This window comes from Eucyclogobius newberryi, unplaced genomic scaffold (genome assembly GCF_026437365.1).
Source record: "Eucyclogobius newberryi isolate DKJ021-1_F unplaced genomic scaffold, fEucNew1.0.hap1 SCAF_277, whole genome shotgun sequence".
In the NCBI taxonomy this organism is placed as follows: Eukaryota; Metazoa; Chordata; class Actinopteri; order Gobiiformes; family Gobiidae; genus Eucyclogobius; species Eucyclogobius newberryi.
The window spans coordinates 77,501-88,388 of NW_027315920.1; the positions used below are offsets into that span (position 1 = coordinate 77,501).

General features: G+C 55.0%; 2 protein-coding genes across 2 annotated transcripts in view; one reads left to right on the plus strand and one right to left on the minus strand.

The window, feature by feature from the left end:
- The window catches only part of LOC140372703 (chymotrypsin-like elastase family member 2A), a 28,595-nt gene extending 26,696 nt beyond the window's left edge, over window positions 1-1,899 (plus strand). Inside the window, exons 5-6 of the mRNA XM_072459805.1 lie at window positions 1,448-1,611; window positions 1,687-1,899. Of these exons, the coding sequence (XP_072315906.1) occupies window positions 1,448-1,611; window positions 1,687-1,866 (344 nt within the window). The 3' untranslated portion in view covers window positions 1,867-1,899. The remainder of the gene's footprint in view (window positions 1-1,447; window positions 1,612-1,686) is intronic.
- Window positions 1,900-2,776: 877 nt separating this feature from the next.
- timm23a (translocase of inner mitochondrial membrane 23 homolog a (yeast)) lies at window positions 2,777-10,679 on the minus strand. The gene is made up of 7 exons (XM_072459803.1): window positions 10,284-10,679; window positions 9,757-9,815; window positions 9,539-9,632; window positions 7,619-7,703; window positions 7,154-7,212; window positions 5,258-5,368; window positions 2,777-3,106 (listed from the first exon to the last, which is right to left on the minus strand). Exons 1-7 carry the CDS (start codon window positions 10,387-10,389, stop codon window positions 2,988-2,990), a joined length of 633 nt encoding a protein of 210 aa, XP_072315904.1. The 5' UTR covers window positions 10,390-10,679; the 3' UTR covers window positions 2,777-2,987.
- Window positions 10,680-10,888: the final 209 nt, after the last annotated feature.

Consider the following 10,888-nt stretch of genomic DNA (forward strand, 5'->3'; position numbering starts at 1 on the left):
GCGCGACACCAGACGTGACACCAGGTGGGCGTGACACCAAGCGTGACACCAGGTGGGCGTGACACCAAGTGTGACACCAGGTGGGCGTGACACCAGGCGTGACACCAGGTGTGACACCAAGTGTGACACCAGGTGGGCGTGACACCAGGTGTGACACCAGGGGTGACACCAAGTGTGACACCAGGTGGGCGTAACACCAGGTGTGACACCAAGTGTGAAACCAGGTGGGCGTGACACCAGGCGTGACACCAAGTGTGACACCAGGTGGGCGTAACACCAGGTGTGACACCAAGTGTGAAACCAGGTGGGCGTGACACCAGGCGTGACACCAAGTGTGACACCAGGTGGACGTGACACCAGGCGTGACACCAGGTGGGCGTGACACCAAGTGTGACACCAGGCGTGACACCAAGTGTGACACCAGGTGGGCGTGACACCAGGCGTGACACCAAGTGTGACACCAGGTGGGCGTGACACCAGGTGTGACACCAGGCGTGACACCAGGAGTGACACCAGGCGTGACACCAGGTGTGACACCCGGTGGGCGTGACACCAGGAGTGAGTAACACCAGGAGTGACACCAGGCGTGACACCAGGAGTGACACCAAGTGTGACACCAGGTGGGCGTAACACCAGGTGTGACACCAAGTGTGACACCAGGTGGGCGTGACACCAGGCGTGACACCAGGCGTGACACCAGGTGTGACACCAGGTGGGCGTGACACCAAGTGTGACACCAGGCGTGACACCAAGTGTGACACCAGGTGGGCGTGACACCAGGCGTGACACCAAGTGTGACACCAGGTGGGCGTGACACCAGGTGTGAGTAACACCAGGAGTGACACCAAGTGTGACACCAGGTGGGCGTAACACCAGGTGTGACACCAAGTGTGACACCAGGTGGGCGTGACACCAGGCGTGACACCAGGTGGGCTTGACACCAAGTGGGCGTGACACCAAGTGTGACACCAGGCGTGACACCAAGTGTGACACCAGGTGTGACACCAGGCGTGACACCAGGAGTGACACCTGGTGTGACACCAGGCGCAGGCGTGACACCAGGCGTGACACCAGGAGTGACACCAGGAGTGACACCTGGTGTGACACCAGGCGTGACACCAGGAGTGACACCAGGCGTGACACCAGGAGTGACACCTGGTGTGACACCAGGCGTGACACCAGGAGTGACACCAGGCGTGACACCAGGAGTGACACCTGGTGTGACACCAGGCGTGACACCAGGAGTGACACCAGGCGTGACACCAGGAGTGACACCTGGTGTGACACCAGGCGCAGGCGTGACACCAGGCGTGACACCAGGAGTGACACCTGGTGTGACACCAGGCGCAGGCGTGACACCAGGCGCAGGCGTGACACCAGGCGTGACACCAGGCGTGACACCAGGCGTGACACCAGGCGGGCGTGACACCAGGTGTGTTCTCTTCAGGGGGGAAGGAGAACGTGTCTCTGGCTGAGGCCTTGAATCAGGCTCGTTTGCCGATCATCGACTTCAGGACGTGTCGACAGAAGAAGTTTTGGGGCGAGAGGGTCCGAGACTCCATGATCTGTGCTGGGTTCAGGGACACGGAGGGTCCTCCCGCCGCCTGCCAGGTACCACACCCTCCGTCCTCTCTTCTCACTGTAACCCCGCCCCAGCACCCATGGGCCCCTCTTCTGTCTCCCCAGGGCGACTCGGGGGGGCCCCTGCTCTGTCAGGTCGGGCGTGATCGTTGGGAAGTTCACGGCGTCGTGAGTTTTGGTCCAATCGGCTGCACCGTCGAGAACAAACCCAGTGTCTTCACCAGAACCTCCACCTACATCCCCTGGATCGAGGCCACCAGGATCCGGGACTTCTTCCTCCACTAGGACTAAAGCGGGACTAAAGCGGGACTAAACCAGGACTAAAGAGGGACTAAAGCGGGACTAAAGCGGGACTAAAGCGGGTCTAAAGCAGGACTAAAGCGGGTCTAAAGCAGGACTAAAGCGGGTCTAAAGCGGGACTAAAGCGGGACTAAAGCGGGTCTAAAGCGGGACTAAAGCGGGAATAAAGCGGGACTAAAGCGGGTCTAAAGCGGGTCTAAAGCGGGACTAAAGCGGGACTAAAGCGGGACTAAACCGGGACTAAAGCGGGACTAAAGCGGGACTAAAGCGGGTCTAAAGCGGGACTAAAGCGGGACTAAAGCGGGTCTAAAGCGGGACTAAAGCGGGACTAAAGCGGGAATAAAGCGGGACTAAAGCGGGACTAAAGCGGGACTAAAGCGGGACTAAAGCGGGACTAAACCGGGACTAAAGCGGGACTAAAGCGGGACTAAAGCGGGAATAAAGCGGGACTAAAGCGGGACTAAAGCGGGACTAAAGCGGGACTAAAGCGGGTCTAAAGCGGGACTAAAGCGGGACTAAAGCGGGACTAAAGCAGGACTAAAGCAGGACTAAGAGTCCTCCTGGTCCTGGATTTGAACCTTTGGTTGTGACAGAAATAAATAGTTAAACTAAAGTCTTGTTTCCTCGTCTCATTTGAACTCGCTCGTGTTCAGCTTTAAATCACAATTTAAACTTGTACATTTCAAAGTCCAAACACGACATGAACCTCCTCCTGCTCAGTGTTAGTGCTCCATCTAGTGGCAGCAGAGGGAATTACAAAGGGAAAAGAAACCACGTGTGACTAAAGAAACTAGAATTATGTCTGAATGTTGTTTGTAAAATCAAAGTATGTATAAAACAAGTGAGGACTGGAAAATGAACCAAAGACGTGCAGAAATGTTACAATATTCACTGTATTTTCATTTTAATAGTTCTAGACGATACACTCCATATTTTACATTTGTTACACATTTAGAGACAAATAGTTTTTTTCAGAACATGAGTCTTTAAGGTGAGAAAACCATTAAAACACGGTTTAAAGATGATTGTGGGGCAGAGCAGGACCCGTGACCTTTGACCTCCTGCACGGGGGTCTTCAGCCCAGGCCTCGGGCAGGGGGAGGGGCTTCAGTAGAGTCGAGAGGGCGAGGACGAGCCCGTGAGGCGGTCCCAGTTGTTGTAGAGCGCGTAGGCCCCGGACAGGGCCAGGCCCGCCAGACCCCCGCGCGCCGCCCCTTTAAGACCACCTGAGAGAGGAACCACGAGAGGTCACGAGAGGTCACCACGAGAGGTCACCACACGAGGTCACGAGAGGTCACCACACAAGGTCACCACACGAGGTCACCACACGAGAGGTCACCACACGAGGTCACCACACGAGGTCACCACACGAGGTCACCACACGAGGTCACACGAGAGGTCACCACACGAGGTCACCACACGAGGTCACCACACGAGAGGTCACCACACGAGGTCACCACACGAGGTCACCACACGAGAGGTCACCACACGAGAGGTCACCACACGAGGTCACCACACGAGGTCACCACACGAGGTCACACGAGAGGTCACCACACGAGGTCACCACACGAGGTCACCACGAGAGGTCACCACACGAGGTCACCACACGAGGTCACCACACGAGGTCACCACACGAGGTCACCACACGAGAGGTCACCACACGAGAGGTCACCACACGAGGTCACCACACGAGGTCACCACGAGAGGTCACCACACGAGGTCACCACACGAGGTCACCACACGAGGTCACCACACGAGGTCACACGAGAGGTCACCACACAAGGTCACCACACGAGGTCACCACACGAGAGGTCACCACACGAGGTCACCACACGAGGTCACCACACGAGGTCACCACGAGAGGTCACCACACGAGGTCACCACACGAGGTCACCACGAGAGGTCACCACACGAGGTCACCACACGAGGTCACACGAGGTCACCACACGAGGTCACCACGAGAGGTCACCACACGAGGTCACCACACGAGGTCACCACACGAGGTCACCACACGAGGTCACCACACGAGGTCACCACACGAGAGGTCACCACACGAGGTCACCACGAGAGGTCACCACACGAGGTCACCACACGAGGTCACCACACGAGGTCACCACGAGAGGTCACCACGAGAGGTCACCACACGAGGTCACCACACGAGGTCACCACACGAGGTCACCACGAGAGGTCACCACACGAGGTCACCACACGAGGTCACCACGAGAGGTCACCACACGAGGTCACCACACGAGGTCACCACACGAGGTCACCACACGAGGTCACCACGAGAGGTCACCACACGAGGTCACCACACGAGGTCACCACACGAGAGGTCACCACACGAGGTCACCACACGAGGTCACACGAGGTCACCACACGAGGTCACCACACGAGGTCACCACGCGAGGTCACCACGAGAGGTCACCACACGAGGTCACCACACGAGGTCACCACACGAGGTCACCACACGAGGTCACCACGAGAGGTCACCACACGAGGTCACCACACGAGGTCACCACGAGAGGTCACCACACGAGGTCACCACACGAGGTCACCACACGAGGTCACACGAGAGGTCACCACACGAGGTCACCACACGAGGTCACCACGAGAGGTCACCACACGAGGTCACCACACGAGGTCACCACACGAGGTCACCACACGAGGTCACACGAGAGGTCACCACACGAGGTCACCACGAGAGGTCACCACACGAGGTCACCACACGAGGTCACCACACGAGGTCACCACACGAGGTCACACGAGAGGTCACCACACGAGGTCACCACACGAGGTCACCACAGGTCACCACATGAGGTCACCACACGAGGTCACCACACGAGGTCACCACACGAGGTAAAGACATGAGGTCATATGAGGTCACCACACAAGGTCACCACACGAGGTCACACGAGGTAAAGACATGAGGTCATATGAGGTCACACGAGAGGTCACCACACGAGGTCACCACACGAGGTCACCACACGAGGTCACCACACGAGGTCACACGAGAGGTCACCACACGAGGTCACCACACGAGGTCACCACAGGTCACCACATGAGGTCACCACACGAGGTCACCACACGAGGTCACCACACGAGGTCACCACAGGTCACCACATGAGGTCACCACACGAGGTCACCACACGAGGTAAAGACATGAGGTCATATGAGGTCACACGAGAGGTCACCACACGAGGTCACCACACGAGGTCACCACACGAGGTCACCACAGGTCACCACATGAGGTCACCACACGAGGTCACCACATGAGGTCATCACATGAGGTCATCACATGAGGTCACCACACAAGGTCACCACATGAGGTCACCACATGAGGTCATCACATGAGGTCACGCCTCCAGACGTAAACTCACCGGCCGACTTGAACAGGACTCCGGTCATCGTTCCAGCTGCGATCGTGTTGACGTCGTCCTCCGCTCCTCGAGCCTTCTCCATGGCAACGCCAAACACACTGTACAACAACGCTGTCGACACAAAACACACACGGTGAGCTCCAGCCGCCGCAGGCTCTGCGTGTGCAACTCTGCACACGCACTCTGCACACGCACTCTGCACACGCACTCTGCACACGCACTCTGCACACGCACTCTGCACACGCACTCTGCACACGCACTCTGCACACGCACTCTGCACACGCACTCTGCACACGCACTCTGCACACGCACTCTGCACACGCACTCTGCACACGCACTCTGCACACGCACTCTGCACACGCACTCTGCACACGCACTCTGCACACGCACTCTGCACACGCACTCTGCACACGCACTCTGCACACGCACTCTGCACACGCACTCTGCACACGCACTCTGCACACGCACTCTGCACACGCACTCTGCACACGCACTCTGCACACGCACTCTGCACACGCACTCTGCACACGCACTCTGCACACGCTCTCTGCACACGCTCTCTGCACACGCACTCTGCACACGCACTCTGCACACGCACTCTGCACACGCTCTCTGCACACGCTCTCTGCACACGCTCTCTGCACACGCACTCTGCACACGCACTCTGCACACGCACTCTGCACACGCACTCTGCACACGCACTCTGCACACGCTCTCTGCACACGCTCTCTGCACACGCTCTCTGCACACGCACTCTGCACACGCACTCTGCACACGCACTCTGCACACGCACTCTGCACACGCACTCTGCACACGCACTCTGCACACGCACTCTGCACACGCACTCTGCACACGCACTCTGCACACGCACTCTGCACACGCACTCTGCACACGCACTCTGCACACGCACTCTGCACACGCACTCTGCACACGCACTCTGCACACGCACTCTGCACACGCACTCTGCACACGCACTCTGCACACGCACTCTGCACACGCACTCTGCACACGCACTCTGCACACGCACTCTGCACACACACTCTGCACACGCACTCTGCACACGCACTCTGCACACGCACTCTGCACACGCTCTCTGCACACACACTCTGCACACACACTCTGCACACACACTCTGCACACACACTCTGCACACACACTCTGCACACACACTCTGCACACACACTCTGCACACACACTCTGCACACACACTCTGCACACACACTCTGCACACACACTCTGCACACGCTCTCTGCACACACACTCTGCACACGCACTCTGCACACGCACTCTGCACACGCACTCTGCACACGCACTCTGCACACACACTCTGCACACGCACTCTGCACACGCACTCTGCACACGCTCTCTGCACACGCTCTCTGCACACACACTCTGCACACGCACTCTGCACACACACTCTGCACACACACTCTGCACACGCACTCTGCACACGCTCTCTGCACACGCTCTCTGCACACACACTCTGCACACGCACTCTGCACACGCACTCTGCACACGCTCTCTGCACACGCTCTCTGCACACACACTCTGCACACGCTCTCTGCACACACACTCTGCACACGCTCTCTGCACACGCTCTCTGCACACACACTCTGCACACGCTCTCTGCACACACACTCTGCACACGCACTCTGCACACGCTCTCTGCACACACACTCTGCACACGCTCTCTGCACACACACTCTGCACACGCACTCTGCACACGCACTCTGCACACGCACTCTGCACACGCACTCTGCACACGCACTCTGCACACGCACTCTGCACACGCACTCTGCACACGCACTCTGCACACACACTCTGCACACACACTCTGCACACGCTCTCTGCACACGCTCTCTGCACACACACTCTGCACACGCTCTCTGCACACACCTACGGAGCCCAGGGAGTTGGCCCAGGACGCGCCCTGCTTCGTCACCATGTTCAGGATCCTGCGGGACAGAAGGAGATCAACAATCGGCTGTAACGAGTCGATTCCACACAAAGTCGGCGGCGTTATTAAATACATTTGTTAAATCTCTAGAAGTCTCAGGTCATATTTCAGCCTGTGTTTGGTGTGACCAGAGGTTCAGTCTCACGTGTAACAGCTGCAGACGTTTGACCCGGGTCATGGGTCATGGGTCATGTCATTACTGAAGCTCAACATGGTCAAACAGTTAAAGGTTGAGTGGACGAATCTACGAGTTCTTCAGGACTTCCACAACTTTAATACAAGTTAGTGAAGTCAAAGCCCAGATGATTAACGAGGACACCAGCAGAAGTTTGTGCAGATTTCTTCAAAAAAAAAAAAAAAAAAAAAAAAACAGTAGCGCGAGCTTTTATTGTGGCGAGACTTACTGCACGTTCCGGGGTTTGGACCAGGACATGTCCCTGGTCTCGGTCACGCCCAGTCTGACGCCGTTAGCCGCTCCCAGCGCCGCCCCTAAAGGAAAGAGATAACATGTGAGTGAGGGGCGTGGCTAAAGCTAGTGTGTGAGGGGCGTGGCTAAAGCTAGTGTGTGAGGGGCGTGGCTAAAGCTAGTGTGTGAGGGGCGTGGCTAAAGCTAGTGTGTGAGGGGCGTGGCTAAAGCTAGTGTGTGAGGGGCGTGGCGTTTGAAACTCTCTTTATGTCATGCTAATGCTAATGCTAGACTCTTTATGACCTGGAAATATCAGATTGTGGCTCTTGACAAAGCGAGTGCCATAAACAGGAAACAGCTGTTGCTAACGCGCTACGCTAGCTTTGTGTTGCTAAAGCCCTGTCCACACCTCGTCGGCCGAAGCCTCCAGTTTACATTCAAAGTCTATGGTAAACGTGTGTCCAGCGCGTAGTGCGTTATCCGCGGCGCGATTTCTTCGTTTTTGCGGCGCGATTGCTGCGTTTTCTTACGCTCTCGACGCTTTGAGCGCGTAGGAGGCGACTGAGGCGGCCAAAGCGGCTTAAGCGACGTGTTCAGATATGTTGAGGTCTCTGCAGCAGAAGCGTAGCACCCGCCGCAGCAGCCAATCAGAGCTGACGCTCCAGTGACGTACGTACGTATTTCCGGTATTCCCCGTGGAATTCCCCAAGAAGAGCCACTTTGTCCTTCTTCGTCAACAATGGCAGACGAACGACTGATTGTGCCGTGTGGGAGAAAGGAGCTGTACCATGTGTTCACGGTGGAACAGAGACACAAACAAACCAAAAACACCAAAACAACACTCTCCATATCTGCAATTTTACACAATGAAAGGCCACGACAACACCTCTACTGCGCATGTGCGCAGAGAGCTGGAGCGCGCCGTACGCGCGCCTGTGTACAGTGTCCGGGGCGTCGAGAGCGCGCGTCCGGTGCGTAAACCTTTCAAATGTACACGCGCTCAAATTCTGCGTCGGGCGCGATGAGGCCGCGGCGTCTGTACGAGGCTTTAGACTCCACAAAGTCGTTAGCATCAGTGGAAACAGCGCTTTGGTAGCTTTAAGTCACATTTAGTTGATTTTAGTCACTTTTTTGGAGCTTTTCCCCCCCACTGTAGCTTAACGTTATATTTTTGTTGCTTTTATTGTTCGGTGCATCTGACAGATTAAACTATGAATAAAATATAATTATAAATAATATTTAACTGATAATTCTGTCTATTTCTTCCCAGTTTGTCCCTTTGTGTAAAGTTTATAGTTGCACTTCCTGGTTGGTCGTGAGCACAGATATGACACAGAGGTGATTCCACAGCTGTTTCCATAGCAACCAGACTGTAAACAAGAGCCAAACTCCACAGAAACATCAACAGTTCTGACCTGACACAATAAGACCATAAAACACCTTTATTTAGTCCAACCATGTGTCGCACACTGATGACATCACACTGATGACATCACACTGATCACGCTGATGACGTCACGCTGATGACGTCACGCTGATGACGTCACGCTGACGACATCACGCTGACGACATCACGCTGACGACATCACGCTGATGACATCACACTGATCACGCTGATGACATCACGCTGATGACATCACGCTGATGACATCACGCTGATGACATCACGCTGATGACATCACGCTGATGACATCACGCTGATGACGTCACGCTGATGACGAAACGCTGATGACGTCACAGAGGGACTCAGCTCCACTTCCTGTCACTTTAAACGTTCTTGATCGAGGTAAAACTGATCAATATTTACCACAGGAAATGACATCATAATTAGAAAAAACCTGTCTAATGCATTTTTAAACTAGAACCGACCAAAATACAAAATAAAAATCCCATATTTGGTGTGTGTTGTGGCCCTCACCGGTGATGCAGGAGCCGCCGATGGTGAAGAAGGCCAATTCAAACCGGCCCCGGGTTTTATTGGCTCCGGTCGGCAAAATGAACTCGTCCGTGTCCTAAACAAACAAACAAACAAACAAAGAAAAAAACAGATGACACCCTCGCACTCGTGTCATTTACGGGACGTTTCAGCTCGGCACAAGGATGTTGACATGTAAACAGAGTGGGCGGGGCGCTCACCTGGACCAGGAAGCGGGGGTCCACGTTCAGGTAGGGGGACAGAGGACTCATCCCGGACACTGGACACAAATCATTTTCATTTGGAAAGTGCACGAAACGTCATCAAATGTGTTACGTTTATTTATTCAAATAGATACAACTGAATATGTTCTTTGTTCTGGTGTAAGATAAGGAAAACAACGGAAATAACCACTAGAAAAGTGACATACTGCACCTTTACTCTAGGTCGTGATGATTTACATATTATTATTACATTTTAATGTAACAAAAGTAAATGTAAAACATGTGAACAGAAGAGTTTAGAAGTCGTTTGATAACAGTTCAATTCTGGCTATTTTTAATCAGTTCTACAACTGTTTCCTGATTGATCTTTGTACATTTGGTCTATTTTGTTGAATTATTGGTGCGTAGTGTTAACGCGACAGTTTAAAACAGAACAAACGATGTAAAATCACATTAGAAAAGCCACATTTTACGTAAGAGCGTCATTTAGCATCGAAGCTAACGTGACGCGCTATAACACTTACGCGGGACTCCGGACAGTTCTGTGTTTGAATATTCAGGGGCCCCTCCACCAAAAAGGCCCCCCAGTCCGCCCTTGAAGCCCCCCGAGCCCGCAGAGTTCGCATCCATCGCCGGGAGGGACGGGAACGGCAAAAAAAGCACTAAAAACGAGCCAAAACAGAGCGAAAAAGCGGCTGCGGCGCTAATGCTAACGTTAGCCGCTAGCTTCTGGTGGTTTTCTGGGTGATTTCAGCAAAGACACTTGTTGTCACGTGATGTCCGGGCTATGGGAACGTGCTACGAAGAAGTGCGACGTGAAATCCGCGGTGAAAAGTGTCCAAATGTCGCGTCATGAAGCTTTAATCGTCATGTTTTCTGTGACCTCTGCGTCAGCGCGTGTGTCCGCTTCATCTGCTTCATCTGATCCACGGTCTGCGGCGGCGTCGCACAGGGAACGAGCCTGAGAACAGCGCCTCCTGCGGTGTGGAGGTGCAGCGCCTCCTGCGGTGTGGAGGTGCAGCGCCTCCTGCGGTGTGGAGGTGCAGCGCCTCCTGCGGTGTGGAGGTGCAGCGCCTCCTGCGGTGTGGAGGTGCAGCGCCTCCTGCGGTGTGGAGGTGCAGCGCCTCCT